General features: G+C 39.0%; 1 protein-coding gene across 1 annotated transcript; it reads right to left on the bottom strand.

Moving 5' to 3' along the window:
* Positions 1-9,410: 9,410 nt before the first annotated feature.
* On the bottom strand, positions 9,411-13,595 carry LOC117413786 (homeobox protein GBX-2-like). Its single transcript, XM_034924093.2, has 2 exons — positions 12,534-13,595; positions 9,411-10,666 (listed from the first exon to the last, which is right to left on the bottom strand). Exons 1-2 carry the CDS (start codon positions 13,045-13,047, stop codon positions 10,149-10,151), a joined length of 1,032 nt encoding a protein of 343 aa, XP_034779984.1. The 5' UTR covers positions 13,048-13,595; the 3' UTR covers positions 9,411-10,148.
* Positions 13,596-16,956: the final 3,361 nt, after the last annotated feature.

Genomic DNA, 16,956 nt, shown 5'->3' with positions numbered 1-16,956 from the left:
ATCCACTAATGAGATTTCCAAGAAGCCAAGAATGTGAGCCGTCTCAGTTCAGGTCTCGGCTGCAATAGTGTTCATAATAATTAACAGGTAATATAAAACGCTTCACTCAGGATCCAGTGTGGGAATCTAACTTGTTCCACAATTAGAGTGACAGTGGTGGGACTACAGGGTTGTTGTTGTTTTTTTTTCTGAGATTAGTGCTAGATTTGCTTAGGGTAGCCTGGGGAATTAAGAGAAGTGCCCTCTGATTTATCAGTAAGCTTGAATTGCTTTCTATCAGGGTAGATTGCTGTTGCTTGTGATCGTTCAAAAACAACCAAACCTATGGGTCAGTTACTGGGGTCTCTGCACCAGTCCAAGCTGCAGCAGCATCTCCGTGAGCTACTGAATCTCTATGGGTCAGTTACTGGGGTCTCTGCACCAGTCCAAGCTGCAGCAGCGTCTCAGTGAGCTACTGAATCTCTATGGGTCAGTTACTGGGGTCTCTGCACCAATCCAAGCTGCAGCAGCATCTCCGTGAGCTACTGAATCTCTATGGGTCAGTTACTGGGGTCTCTGCACCTGTCCAAGCTGCATCAGCGTCTCAGTGAGCTACTGAATCTCTATGGGTCAGTTACTGGGGTCTCTGCACCAGTCCAAGCTGCAGCAGCGTCTCAGTGAGCTACTGAATCTCTATGGGTCAGTTACTGGGGTCTCTGCACCAGTCCAAGCTGCAGCAGCGTCTCAGTGAGCTACTGAATCTCTATGGGTCAGTTACTGGGGTCTCTGCACCAGTCCAAGCTGCAGCAGCATCTCCGTGAGCTACTGAATCTCTATGGGTCAGTTACTGGGGTCTCTGCACCAGTCCAAGCTGCAGCAGCGTCTCCGTGAGCTACTGAATCTCTATGGGTCAGTTACTGGGGTCTCTGCACCAGTCCAAGCTGCAGTGAGGAGTCTTCAAGTCACATATTTGTTGCTGTGCAAGGTTGAGGCAACTTAGTTGTAGCCCTCTGCTTACAAGCAAAGCAAGCACAATTGTAGGGCGGAGCATCAGAGTACAGGATAGTGAGGACATATGAGAGGGTGTTTACATTGACCTCCCAGCATCGTCACCCTGGGATCACAGGTGGCAAACTGGGTGATTCCTGCAGACTGGGAAGCATTTCAAGGCGCCTGGCTCCAATTCTGTTGCATGGAAATAGTTTTAAAGAAGTAAAAGAAGAAAAAAAGCAGATATGATTTTGTTTGTTTTTGTTTTTTAATTATTACCTCATTTTGGCAATTTTCATGTTTCAAAGCAAGATGATGATGATGCATTATTAATGTTAGTATTGTAACTAAATAAGTATTTTCTTTGGCTCCAATTTTGTATCACTAAGTTACAATTTAGTATGTCTGTATTATTATTATTATTATTATTATTATTATTATTATTATTATTATGAGTTTGTGTCAGCTGTACAGTACTATGTTGAAAATAGCCAATAAAGAAAATAATACTTCTTAAAATACTTCTTTTTGTTTTGGAGCTTTTTTTTGGCCGTGTCTGTGACGAGGGTTTGGGTTGTGTGTTTTTCCTGGGTATTGCAGTGGTATCCCTAATTAACCAAGGAGGGGCCAGCCTTTTGGCTGCATGATTCCCAGAGGATTTTTGTTTTCTTATGTTTGTTTATTTTTTCCACATTTTTAACAAGGTATTTTTAACTGGTATAAGAGTAAACAGCATTACTGTGCAGGTTTCCTAGTCTACGTGAAACATGTGCACAGTGTATTTTGTGTAGAATGCACAGCTGTCTAAGTTTATATATATATATATATATATATATATATATATATATATATATATATATATATATATATACACACACACACACACACACTGTGTGTATGTATACTTGTTTCCTTTAGCTTGATGTGTTTATAATACAAGCATTATAAACACAAGCACATGCTTCCATTGAAACAAATAAGGGGAATGCTGCAAGGATCAGTGCTGACATATTCTAATCTGAGCTCCTTTTACCTGAGTGAAGTGACTGGGAAATCAGCAGTGCCTCCATTGTGTTCCTAAATGTGGGAAGCAGGCCATTCCTCCCTTATAGAAATGGCAAACAGTGCCTTCTGCTGAGCTGAAGTATTTAGGACTGCAGTTGGATGCATATCTTCATTGATATATGCTCACAATAATACCCTTTCACATCAGAAAATTAACAGAACTGGTTTGGCAAATGAACCTCAGACAGATTACTGCCAGAAAATAACAATTTTGTATAGTCTAATCTTTTATTCCTTCCTCTGTGTTAGATGTAAATGTAAACTGCTTAAACATAAAACAAACCCTAATGGTTACAATCTCATTGTATTTTGGTTTATTCCTTGTATTCTGGAACCAGGTCACTTGCTAGGCCTATACACTATACTGGGTACATTTGATTTATTTAAAAAAGAAATGTACCTTAAGAAAATGAGCAAGTTTAATGTAAAGCATTAAACACTGTCTCAAAGCAGCACATGGTAGACCTTTTGTAAAAGTGTCATGTGCCAATAAAATATAAACTTGATTTCTCATTGTGGTAGGTGGTGTGGGGAGGGGGGGGTAAAACCACGATTTGATTGAATTCTTTACTGAAGATGCTGTGTTTGCAATCCTCCAGTGGCAGCTGATGTGACCTGCTGTGCTTTCATTCCGATTCTTAGACAGGAGCCCCTGTCAGCCTGTCCCGGCTCTGGGGGGATCGAGGTGTGCCCCCCGCGAAGGCTGGAGGAGGAAGCTGTTCAAATCGGAACTTTAGAGAGCTTCTGACAATCAAGCTGTGGAATAATGAGGCCAATTAAGGTAACACACATAACAGTCCACAGCAACTGCACTTCCTCTGTTTGAGGATGGGAGGTGTGTAGGTGTGGCAGGCTTGCTAATGTGAAGTGCTTTACAGGGCTTTTAAGACGTTCACATAGAACTTTAAACCTGGTCAAATGCATGCTGAAGATGAATAACAAGCTGCTTTATAAAGACCATTGGTAGGTATTCAAGTGCCTATATTGATCTAAATACTGCCTTGCTCTAAATAACAGAAACCCTTATGAAACTCAGCATCTCTGATGCATGGGAGTCTTTGCAGTGTTGTCTTTAAAAGTCTGTGAAAGACCAGTAGAGTAGCATATCAGCTACAGGATATTATTACAAAGGAATCATTTCATGAAGGAGTTCTGTGACAGTCAGTGATACAGCCATTGCATTCTGATGCACAACCTTTCTCTGATTTCTCTTTAGCTTGTGTGAAATGCTCAAGACGAAGGTGATTTTGATGTATTCTTTATAAGTTTTTAAAATCTATTTGCCTAACTTTCAGTAGCTTCGTGGTAACAGCCCTGTGCAGTTGAACTGTTCATTTTTGGTATGTGTTTTGGAGCCAGACGCAAAAGGGTTTCTCAAAGTTATAAAAATGTATTGAAGTTACTACAAAACAGCGAGATTCATACACCAATGGTAATGAGCAGTGGGCGGTTTGATTCTAACCCCTTACTCCCTTTATCTATGGAATAGTCTGCGTGTATCTCCCTATCACATGTTCCAGTTGTAACTAATGCTCATTCAGAACAAAGGATTTGCGGGTTAGTGCAATGCCACTGTGGTACTGGACAGGCAGCCGTGTTAAATGTGGTTGGAAGTGAAGTGGCAAGAACATCTTCAGTATGTTTTCAGCTGCGTGAAACGTGTGTCTGTTCATCAGAGTCAATGTCCACGCACACTTGAGGAGACAGGAGGATTCCACTGCCGCTTGCCATCCCCTCTGAGGCTCCTGATTTGGACCCACAGGGTTTTGGAGGTGAAACGCACCTGACGTGGCTGTCGAGACTGCTCTGGAAATCACAGTGGTGTTCACTGATGTTTTAACACAATTTAGCAAACATGCTCACAGATCAGACCTGCTGTCGAGATTCTCCAGCTGCTGAAACAATTTCATTAGTGAGATGAATGTGAGACAATTTACTTGTTCTCTCTCTCTCTCCATGTGGCGGCTGGGCTGGGCTGGGCTGGGCAAACCGCTATCTTCTCAATGCTCAGAATTGTTGGTGCTGGAGGCATGAGTTAATGTTAGCTGTGTCAGAGAGGCCCTACTGAAGTGTTATGATAAGTGAAACAAAAGTGATTATTTATGCAAGAGGAACCTCCAAATGCGGTGTGAATTGCCAGACCAGGCTTGATAATAATTCAGAAGGAAAAAGAAAAAAGCCATTGCAGTAGGAGTCCCAGGGTACTGTTTTAACCCTCAGAAGTGATGAACACAACTAGTTTTATCTAAGTAGGTGTACTGGTATTATGGAGAATAGAGTTAGTCTATAGCAACAGTGCAAAGGCCATTCTGTGTGCCCTGTCCTATACATAGAGACACACTGGGAACCCTGTTGCATTTTTAACTGAAGCGGCTGCATCACTAATAATAATGGTGTCTATTTTTTTTTTTAAAGAGGCCGCTAATATAAACAGGCTTTTCATCATACTTACTGACTTATCATTGCATAGCACAGAGAAGACAGAATTATGTTATTTTATCATGTACTGTACTGTAGATTTCAGAAAGCAGGCACTGACTACCATACAGCATGCATTTTAGCTTAGCACTGTTTTTGAATGTTTATTCACACAAAAAAGTACCAGGCTGGATGTAACTGGATTCATTTCAAGGTTGTTCCAGTTGCCACCACATCAGCTCAACACATCTAAGTAAATAACCTTTAGGGAAAATGTATCCTTAAGTGTTAAACTTAATACTTAAGGTTTATTATGCAACCAGCCCCTGTCCCATTATCTTTCCAGAAACACAAAATATTGTTTAAAGTGACTGTAAATTACTGTAATTCTGTAATAAAGCAAAGGGTACAGGATGACAAGAATCACTCACGTTTTATCTAAAACAGGCTTTTGTAATCTTTTGAAATGCAGGTTCACTTTTGATTAGTGTGCATTCTTGCACTGTCTGTCTGTCTGTCTGTCTGGGTGTTTGCACACAGCCTCAAGGTGCAGCAGCTTCTGGACTTGATTACACATTCTTGCGGTCAGAAGAACTTCATATTGTATAGTGTGTGTGTGTGTGTCACGCTATATAAACCAGTTGTGGCTGCACAATGATGAAAATCAGTAAGAAATGTGCAGTGTGACCAGGGCCCGGCCCTCATTATGCGTGGGAGATCTAAGCGTTGTTTTAAAATAAATATTTGCTTTGTCGCCACTGGCTATGGTGATCCGTGCGCCTCTGGAGTTTCGAATTGTAAATCTACACTTCATTAGAGTCAATGCAAGATCCTCATTAAGATGTCTTGCCAATATGTGTGTGTGGTCTTGTCTATCCTTTACTCTAGGGTCCTTGGAGAATGCAAACCCATACAGAGAGACTCGGATATTGTTTGGAGATGCATACCATACTCTAAGGATATTGCTTGGAGATGTGTACCGTACTCTGAGGATATTGCTTGGAGATGTGTACCGTACTCTGAGGATATTGCTTGGAGATGTGTACCGTACTCTGAGGATATTGCTTGGAGATGTGTACCGTACTCTGAGGATATTGCTTGGAGATGTGTACCATACTCTCCACTGTGTTACCCAACTCATTATTAAAAAAATGTTGGTATCCCTGAAACCCTATTCTGTGTATGTGTGTCTCTGTGTGTGGGTGAGTGACCTCCTACTTTTTGGAATGTAAGAAGTACTTGTCCATTTAAGTAAAATAATGTTGTTAGCAGTTGTTTATTGACAAAGAGAGAATTCATGTAGACACATCTTTCTGTGTTCAGATTTATGGTGTGTTGGTATAATAATTTGCTAAGGGAGTTTTTTTTTTTTTCTTCGGAGCTCAAGCCCAGTAAACCTTTTTAGTTATTTACCTTCCCTCTGCTCTTTTAAACACACTAGCTATGCTGTGCATGGGTAAGCATAAAGAGAGACATTTTTCCCATAATTACAGGATGAGAAAAGCCTGTGTGTGCCATTGACGATTACGCCTGGGTATTTGACAAGTGCTATGAGATCTTCTGTGTCAACAATGCACACAATAAAAGTGACATTGCCATTTAGGGCATCATTGCAACTCATGTTTAAATTGTGCAATTCTAACCTGGTGAAGCTGCTGCTGTTGCATAGTGTGATTTGCCAGTTTTTATTTGGGCAATGTGTGTTGAGTTTAACAATATTTAGGTCAAACCACATAACTTTTGACTGAGAACTTTTTTTTTTAAACAAAGCATTATTCCAGAACCAACAGATTTGTTTCCATTGATCATGAAAATAAAAAGGTATTGCACTGCACACATTGAGCTACAAATCTGTTAATGTGTCACTATACTCTTATACAATCAGAGGATGACTGATTCTAAGAGCACAGTCCACTGTTTTTTTTTTTTGTTTTGTTTTTTACAGAATCTATCACTTGTTTTTGTTGTGAAATAAAAATAAAAAGCTGTGGCTTAGGGGTGGGGGCGGTGGTGGGGGGGGGAGTATTCATTTCAGGCAGCATTGGCAACCCAACATCTATTAGGACAAGCTATTCTCCAGGCTTGCCTTACATCAGAATTAATCATTTGGAGTTAATTTGAGGCTCAGACAAGTTGCTGTTAATTTGGTGCAGGAGGGACATGGTAGAATGAAAAGCTGAGGTCCTGGCCAAACCCCTTGGGTCTCATTTATCAGCCATCGGAGACGGCCTGGCTTGATTACAATTTGCAAAAAAATTCATTAGAGCCAAGACGATTGTCAGATCTCTCTCTCTCTCTCTCTCTCTCTCTCTCTCTCTCTCTCCTCTCTCTCTCTCTCTCTCTCTCTCTCTCCTCTCTCTCTCTCTCTCTCTCTCTCTCTCTCTCTCTCTCTCTCCTCTCTCTCTCTCTCTCTCTCTCTCTCTCTCTCTCTCTCTCTCTCTCTCTCACATATCTGACTGATTAGGCCGCCAGATAAAAGCCATGAAGATGCTGAAATATCAAATCCCTGCCTTCTTATCTTACACTTTGAAGAGGTTTCTTTCGGGTGCCGCTCCAGTTCACTTGGTCGGTCCGTCTGGTTGCACTTGTTTGGAACGAGCCCCACTAAAGTATTCTGGTTTGGAGCACTAAAAAGCAGTCATACAGCTTGTAAACCCGTTTTAGATTATAGATTAATTAGTTTAATCACCGGAACATTTAATAAATATGGTTAGAGATTGGGTATTGCAATTAATTCCTTGAGTGAGGCAATCGCGTCTTGGACTCGTGAGAGGATCTTTAAACATCTATCTTGTTTATGTCCCCATTCCCGTGTTTTTTCCTTGTTTTAGTTGAAAGTAGATCCTTAATGTGAACGTCACAATTCCTTTAAGTAATTCCAACATGTATATATACTATTTATTAAGCAAGTATCTGTTTTTTTTAATTGATATTTCATGTTTATACATTTAAAAGAAGTATATCAGTAATACAGTTACCTTAACTTTTGAGGGTGTAGAATTCATGATATCAGAAGGCACTGTGTTTCACTTCTCTCCTGTTGTGGAAAGACAGCTTGTACTGCACTAGACTGCTGCAGATCTTCAAATCGCCGGATTGTTTATGGCGTGGCATGGATGTTGCTGTTTATTTTGTTGGTGAGGTGCAGGCATACGGAAAATGCCCTCGAGACTGAGCTGTCAGGAACGCGCATGTTAAAGCTGCCATGTAGTTATTTGTCATCTACGCTTTGTATTGGACTAAGAAGTGGCGATCAGGGATCAGCTGCAGCATTGTTAAGACCAAGGTAATCGTTTGATCACGCATTTCGTTAAACCTCCGTGTTTTGATGGTAGAATTGTAATTTAGTAATAACCAGACTGCGCGCTGGATGCCATACAAAGTCGTGAGAGTTGACTGTAGCGTCACTGGCATGTTTTTCACCATGCAGGATTCAATCATTCATTCATCATCACTTTCAATAGTTAAGGATATGCATATTACAGGTAACGTTGCTATTCTAAACTCTTCCCTTTGTTATAGACACGCATTACAGTACAAACTGTTTTAAAGTCCTATATATTTTATAGACATGTCAGTATTGGCCATTTTATAAATAAACGCTACAAAGTAGAAGTGTAACTTGCAGCAGTAAACTCACATTCGCATTCGAAAACAAACCATTGAAGAATATCCGTTAAGACTGTTTACCTGTTTATATATATATATTTGATCAAATTAATATTGACTTGCTACCTATTGCATTTTGTAACACTAACATGTTTCAGCTTGAGGAAAACTTTAGGGAAATCAAATGTTTATTGCAATTAAATTATTCATTTGGGAACAATGTTTGTTTGGAATTAGTACGGTAATGTAACTATTCGTGGCCAGTTTAGTTCACAGTGCCTTTTCCCCCGCGTGTTAATAGCGCCGCCACGATACACCTCCAGCTCCTAATAGGCGTTTGATGGTAATGAAGCTGGACTTGGCGTGAGTCTCATCTGTGAGGGTGAGGGGGGTGGGGGGGTGTCATTATTGTCATGTTTCCATCAAACAGACGAGGACGAGTGCAAGGTGAAACACATATTCTGGAATTGATAAAAAGAATGACCTCTTCAACTATGTTAATGATGACCTTTAAGTAGTGCGCCACATGACCTCGGGGCTCATTTAACTATACTGAAGCAACACAACACGCCATTGCGATCCCGACAACTGGCTTTGCGAGATTCAGGATGGCAGAAGGATTTTTTTTTTTCGTTTGTCTGATTTAGTGACTCCACTGGTATACTAAACCAGAGCAGTAATAGCACAGTCTCACAGACCTATACAGCTAAAGAAAAATATCACTCGACCGTGTAGTGAAATACAGAATCATTGAGGTCTGTTTCTATTTCAAATGATTGCTTCTATCAAATGGCAGTTTTCATATACAGGTGTACACATTATCGGATAGCATTAATATAAGCCGCCAAGTCATAAACCTTATGAATAAGTACCAAAACGCTTTTGGTATAGGTAGGTTTGTTTTAATATTTAACTGCAGATAATATACGTCTATATAGTATTTTAAAAAAGCAAACTATATTAAAATGTGACTCCTTACAGTCGATCATTTTTATAAATCACATTTGCCTTATTTAAATCTAAGAATACCTCTCTGAAATTAACATACAAGAATAACATGTCTTGCAGAAGTTTATATGCTGAAATATTGCATGGAAAAAAAGAAATAAAGCCATACCGATACATTACGCATTTATCTCATAGAGCCCGTTAAACCGATACACGCCTTTATTGCACAATTAAACTCGCATCTGGGAAAACGACGTTGAGCTTCCCATTGCTTAACACTAAACCTGGAAGTCAACGGGATATGCACAACCTGCAATTAAGAAAAGGGAAGATGTTAATGGTCATTAAGTAATAATGACACAGTAGCCACACAAAACACGAGTAAGTCTGCAAACGAACCATTGTGTTCACAAGTTGCCTGTATTCCAACCACAGGTTACACAAGAGAAAACAAATCATGCTGGCAAGTTGTTATTTACATAATTGCTGATCAGTTTTATTCACAAGACTTTTTTTTTAATAAAACGCTTTATAACTTATGTAAGAAGTAAGCTACATTTTCACAAAAGGAAAATAAATTAACACCGCGTGCTTTTGTTGTGTCACGTTTCATGAGCTTCAAAATCATTATTTTACAAGGGGGTGGGAGCCAAATCAAAACCAGCCACCTGGACTTCACAGACAAATTAAAATCTGTTTTTAGCCGTCATCATTTTTGAAAAGTTGCTGAAATTATAAGGAAAATTCAAACATGTTAAATTCTATGGATCTTCAGTCCGTGGTCTTTCTTATGTATCTTCAGGAATGTACAATAGAAGGTTAGTGTTTGTTTGTTTTTTTTTAAATTTGGTCACACACCAATCAAAATACTGTCGATGATCTTCAGTAATATCAACACTTGTCTTTTTTTTAAATAAATATTAAGTTCTTCAATTCAGATCCTCGTATCTCACAAAAAAAGTCATAATAAAGGTATTTTTATTTAATAAACTCACATTTGCTTTTGTAATGTTTTTTTTTTTATTTCTTCAGTTTATTTTTTTTGAATATTGTTATTTATTCTTTTTTATTATTGTATTATTTTGAATAGACAACCCCACCCTGTCCTTACACCGAAGTGTTTATAGGCATATAGATACTCAGGGACGGGCTTGCTCCATCTGTTGGTGCTGACTTCGAATAGCAAACCGGCTGACGTGCACTGGGATGGGGACCACGATTTTTGGATTCCTGGAGGGTTCGCCGGTTTTGGAGTTAACATTGCCGGCTTTGACGCGCTTCCATTTGGCCCTTCTGTTTTGGAACCAGATCTTGACCTGGACCTCGCTGAGCTTGAGGGCGTGTGCAATCTGCGAGCGCTCCGTGAGGGACAGGTATTTTTTGCAGTGAAATTCTTTCTCCAGTTCCAGAAGCTGTTCGCTGGTAAAAGCTGTCCTCCGCCTCCTGTTTTTGCCAGTTGACGTGGTGCTACTAGTGCCGATGGAGCCGTGGAGGTTCTCCTCCAGACCGCTGTTTGGGTCCCCCTCGTCCTTCTGACCGTGCGTCTGGTTTGCCAGGTTATCATCAGAGCTGTAGTCTAAATCACTGTCCATGGAGAAACTCTCATCCTTTCTGTTGCACTGGTCGTCCTTGGAATCATCTTTGCCCTGCGCTCTGGCTATAAAGGGAAAATAAAATACAACGTAATTAAATGCATATTCAGTGTGGACACATGCCATTTGCAGTTTATCACTGCATTTTCCTTTTACATTTAAACTAATAGTGTCTTAATAATTACAACTGGTTGTTAAAACCGGTCATATTGTAAGAAAATTCATGAAGCAGTCTCTTTTTCAATTGGGTGTATGTTGTAATTCTAGCAATTTGTTCATATTATTAGTATTATTTATACTACTAGTACTATTACTACTAATAATACTAATAATGTAAGTAATAATGCTGCTGCTAGTAAAGTAAGCATAAATGATATTGTGTAAATATTTGATTTAGCCTATAAAGATTGTTTCCCCAGTATAGAGATCAACCAAAATGTAACGTTAAAAGTACTTGTATGAGAAACTAAAATATCAGAGAGAACGCCTTTTATTGTAATCAGTTCTAACGGTGATCTATGCTGTTTCCAAATATATATATATGCAAAGTGGTAAATAAACAGGCCTATACCGAACCAAGAGTTTTGGGACGACGTTATTCAATGTTAAATGATCGTCCAGTTCATTTATGATGATCAAGTCAGCATAATTACAACCTTTACTCAAAATAAAGATTATTCCCCCCTGCTGAGTTTTGTTGTCTGCATAACTCAAATTGCTAATTTGGATGTTTTCTAGGATGGCTACATCTGCTTGTTGCTTTTCATTGCAATAAAACAGTTTCTGACCTGCTCTTGATAGCAATGATTTCAATTAAACGAATTGTTTCTGCATTTGTTTATTTGTTGTACTGTCGACTCAGAAACTGCTCTGAAGCTTGAAGTGTAGTGAACTTCAGCTCCCCTGTAGGCCCTACTCGGTTGGTATTTGACCATTACATAGTATTGCATTTGTTAAATCATCTTTCGTTTAAATACCACACGTACTTTTCTGGCAGCCCCCCCCCCCCCTTCTTAAACCCGAATAACTACAGAGTATTGTAGAAATGTAAGAGCCTTTGTTTGGAGTCTTACGTTAAATTGCCAACTTTATATAAAAAATAAAAACTTTTTTTTATAATATTTAAATTATTTTATTACAAATAAAGTAACACCCATGTCATAATGCAATCGTAAAATTCTACATGCTTCAGTTACATTTTTTTAAATTATATATATATATATATATATATATATATATATATATATATATATATATATATATATATATATCACCCTGTTGCATTTCAAACAGTGGCAAACAGATTTATTATTATTATTATTATTATTATTATTATTATTATGCTTTTCTATAATACATTTCGTTACTTAATTTCACAAAATATAGGCTGTTAAAATATTAAATCCTAAATCGTCATGTTTTAAATGATAGAAAACTGATACACCATCTAAAAACAAACCCTGCGAAAAATTATTTAGAAAAGTATTCTCTTGCAAATATCCCCAGCCATCATCTTGACATTTGTCCACAGTAATGTTACAGGACAGACGCATTTTGTAACTGACAAGCAATGCTATCAAAATAATGGCTGAAAGAATCGAGTGCACTGTTTTAGCTTCCAGTGTAGACCTGTACAAATCCCATCGAATAGTCTTCTTTCCAGAATGTAAAAAAAAATAAAACAAATAAACCACTAAAATAACAATAGTATTAAAAGTTTGGTTTGTTTCATATGCAGTGATGTTTGGGAGCACTTATGCAACGTGTTTAAATAAAATAAACAAAGTTTAAATCGGTTAAAAACTTTACGATTTATATAATCTCATTTTATCCAGTCCAAACTAAAAATACAATATCTTCTTTTGTTACGGTATTGTTATGTATGTATTTTGCCAGTCCTACAGCCGTCAGTGGGGTTACACAGGGACTCACCGATAGATGACTGCACGGGTTCGGACGCTTGGAATGGTGATAATACCGAGGCTTCCTTGCTGAGAAACGTCTTGCCGTCTTCACCATCCTGCCGAATCTCTTCAGATTTTTCGAACACAGCCTGGAGGGTCTGAGACCCGAACTTCCTCGCCGCCTCCTGGTGCTGTGGAGAAGCCGAGAAGCCGCCGGGCAGCGTGGCCATCACGGTGGAAGTGAGAGCCATGCCCTGTGCCAAACTGGAGCAGAAACCGCTGGGCAAGCTCGGGATCTGGTGATGGGGGTGCACAGGGGGTAGACCCGGCTGCAGAGACGACTGAGACAGGACCGGAGGCGGAGGTGGCGGCGGGGGCAGCACCACCGGGCGGTAAGGCATGAACATGGGGTAGCCGGTATACACGAAGTGACCCGGACTGGGCTGGGGCGGACCGCCTATGAGTGAGTCAATGCTGAAGGCTGTGGTGCTTCCCAGAGGGCGCTGCATCATCATTAGAGACGGACTGAAAGCTGCACTCATATAGAAGCTGTAATAAAAAGTACGTACATAGAAAAAATACCAACAAATAAGTAAAAGATTTTAAAAGAAACTAATAAAGTAAACTAAAATCCCAAACGCATCCCAGGAATCTTCAGTTCAGTCCTTTAGTGGTGCATTAGTTTAGGCAACTGAAACGTGCTTTTCTTTTTGTTTGTTTATTTATTTATTTATTTATTTATTTATTTATTTATTTATTTATATATTTTTGCAGCACATTTAAGTGCAGATTCTGTTTAAAAAATGCTTCCTTACAGAATACCGTTGCCCTCAGATAATGCAGTTGCGGGTGCAGGTCTCGATTGAGAGAAAATCACTTTAAAATACTGTCCAGTATAAGCTGTAAGTCTTTAAAGTCCGAACATTCCTGTTTTCATCGCTTCTCGGTGCTCCGGTCTTATAGAGGAAGTCGAAGTGTTGCTCTCATTATCTCTTCCCTGTTGGAAAGTGCAGTCTCGTTCTGTCAGGATGACAATGCTGGTCTCTCTCTCTCTCGCTCTCTCTCTCTCTCTCTCGCTCTCTCTCTCTCTCTCTCTCTCTCTCTCTCTCTCTCTCTCTCTCTCTCTCTCTCTGTCGCACTGTGTCTCTCTCAGCAGGTTTAAATTGCGCTCCTTTGACTTAATCACGTCTCCTCTGCCTCAGAACCGCCTCCCTCTCGAGTCCAAGTTCCTAATTGGTCGAAGTGAAAGGTCGTTTTGGAATTGTAGGACAGAATTCCATGCCCCCCATTCATCTCGTATAGTCAACACTTCGGATCGGTTTTATTTAAGTATTATGTGTGTCTTTAGAAAGGTGTATGTAAGAAAAAGAAACAAAATGCATTGTGTATACTGTTATGTATTTCAAAGCTGTATTACACTAATATTCCACATTAGCCTTACTTATTGAATATTCACATTTTTTGAAATGTTGTCCATGGTTTCTTTATAGCTTTAAGAACGGCATTCTTAGACATGACAACATACTACAGTCATTGTGTGTGTGTGTGTTTGCAATTAGATTTGACACTCCTTAAACTGTGTTCAGGAATTAAACATAAACTCATACAGCAGATTGTAAGCACAATTTATTTAAATAATTGAATGCTTATTTTGTTGTCTATAAAGTATATTTTCAAACCATTCCAATACCCCCGTTATAAAATGCATGAAATGTCTGTTTTATTTGATCTTGAGAGGCATTTATTTATTAATTGTGTGCACTGTATAAATGTGTGCTACACTTAAAACGGCAAATATCAGCTGTGAAGCAATGGAAGTCGAGCACCAATGAGTGTATTGAATGGAATTAGCGATCTAAATCACCGTTAACATCACAACAAACACCGTGGATAAGCTTTGTGTACTCCCAAGAGTGCAATCCGCATCATAGAAAATCTACATGTCTGCATAAATAAATACATGCATAAAATAAACAGAAGTTCTCCTGCGACTTCCCCAAATGTTTAAAAGTGATATAGTGTATACGAATTCGTGTTCTAAATTTGATCACTAACATTTTTTGATACTGGCAGGTGTGTAAAGCCAATATATTATAATATAAATTATGGGCAATAAAAATCCAGGAAAAAATAAACAAACAAACATATATGACTATTATTGATATTATATATTGTTTGAAAATGCAACAACAGCAATGAGCAGAACTTGAAAGCGATGCTCGTTCCAAATCAGATGCTGCTTCCAAGGCTTGACACAGTCACAGCACGAGCGCCTCTGTGCTTCTCTTGAGTAGGTGAGACAGGGCCGTCACAACAACTTGGCCTTCCAGCCAAATGTACACTTAATTGGAAAATAAAAGCGGTAATCGATTTTAAACCGTCTATCGATTGTACAATTCTGCTTTCGGAGGTACATCTTTCTGTAGTACCCTTTAATGATGATTTCTGGACACGAGTTTATCTCAGCCCATTACCCCTTGACCCCGGGCTAGATTGATGTACTATCTCCGACACTTTATAGCAACGGGCACCTTGTATGAAGGAATCGATCCTGGTGCGGCGCATCATAAACTCCCATTTCATACCTGATCTGCCCGGTTATTTGTTGTCTTTCAGACATTATAGATGGATCTCTCGACCCACTCGCTATTCCTAAGCACGGGGTTACTTGTCAATTTGTATGATGTATTTAAGGGCTCATATATATATATATATATATATATATATATATATATATATATATATATATATATATATATATATATATATATATATATTCGTGGACTGGCAGCCAAGTTATGCTTGAATTAATATATATGAACGTATTTCCAGCATGAATACACCTACAATATCACTCACATTTAATGTCTGCTAATCATTTCGAATTTATAAGAAGTATTTCTGAATTTTGTTAACTTAGTCCCGTTTTACCGATAGAAAGAAAGAAAGCACCCAGGCAAGAAAGCAAGGCTATTACTTCCCGTTGCTATACAGTTCTCCTTTTCGTTTGGGAAACTAGTTCTGAGAAGGGGAGAAGATATACTATCGTGTACATCATTGGGAATGCTGCGCTTGAACTAAAGCTTCATGAAAAACGGCAGACGGTGACAGCGTTGTTCACTCGTACACCATTATCCACCCGATGACCTTGGTGTAACAAAAGACATTACACTGCAGGTAATCACTTAAGTAAGCGCTTTTTATTCGTATTAGTTATATGGGTAATTTCATTACCTTATCCCCAGTGTGTACAGTGAGTTTGGGTAGTGAAAGGGGATGGTGCTATTTAGGGAAGGAGGAGATCATTTTGCCGTTCACCCCCTGCAAATCCAGAATATTTCCCTATTTTTGACTAGGAGATGCTATTACCACAAAGAGATCCTTGTGTTAAAAAAAAAAAAATCCCCATCAGACACACCAATTTGGAAGATGACTTGCATTCACGCTTCTCCTTTTAAACGTAGGCTACTTCATTCATGGCCCCTCGCTTTATTTTTAATCTGAAAGACCAAAATAGGCTCCATGTGGCTAAGTGAAGTCAGCCTCTGACTTCTGAAAACAACCCCCTCGCAATTATGTAAAAGAGCCCATTGACGATCCTGGCGGAGCTGGGGAGACTTCACCCGGCTATCTTTCAGTCCGCGCTTGCCTCTTCGTGTATTCTTGGAGTTTCAAAGCATTTGCAGCCCCCGTGCTTTATCTCGGGACAAATGAAAAGGCGAAACAAAACAGGCCCTGCTAAACGTGTAAATAGAGCGTCAAGGGAACTTTAAGCAATGTAAAAGTCCGTAAATAACGATATGGGGGCACTGAAAGTGAAACGGAGACAAGCCCATTCAATGAATGCTTTCCCCACATTTGAAAAGAACAAGACTTGAGTGCGCTTTATAACACTGTAACCCGTGGCTAGTGTGTACAGATATCTACAATTTAATATTTCTCTCATAACTGAAAGATAAGCGAAATTCCATTTAGATGTATTGTTTTTATTACTGGCCTATTCCACCCTCGCATTATTATTATTATTATTATTATTATTATTATTATTATTATTATTATTATTATTATTATTATTATTATTATTTTGCAGCACCCTAGCTTAAGTTAAAACATGTTGGTCATTTAAATATAGACAATAAGTAAACATGATTTTCTTATATATGTCATACATTTTTTTTATATTCAACCCCAATCCAAACATTAATTTCTAATGCAGTTGTTTTGAAGAGGACGTTTTCCCCTTCGGTTCGGGAGCCGTAGATTAAACGTTTTGCGGACTTTACCATAGATTTCTATAAGACCAAATCTGCGGTGTGCGCACTATACACAGCATCAATGGCGTTTTTAAGAAACATCCTCTTTCGAAGTGTACGCTTACCACCACGCGTGTAACTGTATGTGTAGGAAGAGGGGAGTGCCATGTGGAGATATGAAGCAAGACATGTTGAAGA

The sequence above is a fragment of the Acipenser ruthenus genome, chromosome 10 (genome assembly GCF_902713425.1).
Source record: "Acipenser ruthenus chromosome 10, fAciRut3.2 maternal haplotype, whole genome shotgun sequence".
Classification (NCBI taxonomy): domain Eukaryota; kingdom Metazoa; phylum Chordata; class Actinopteri; order Acipenseriformes; family Acipenseridae; genus Acipenser; species Acipenser ruthenus.
The sequence above is the reverse complement of the archived record's forward strand: the minus strand, read 5'-3'. Positions and strand labels throughout refer to the sequence as shown.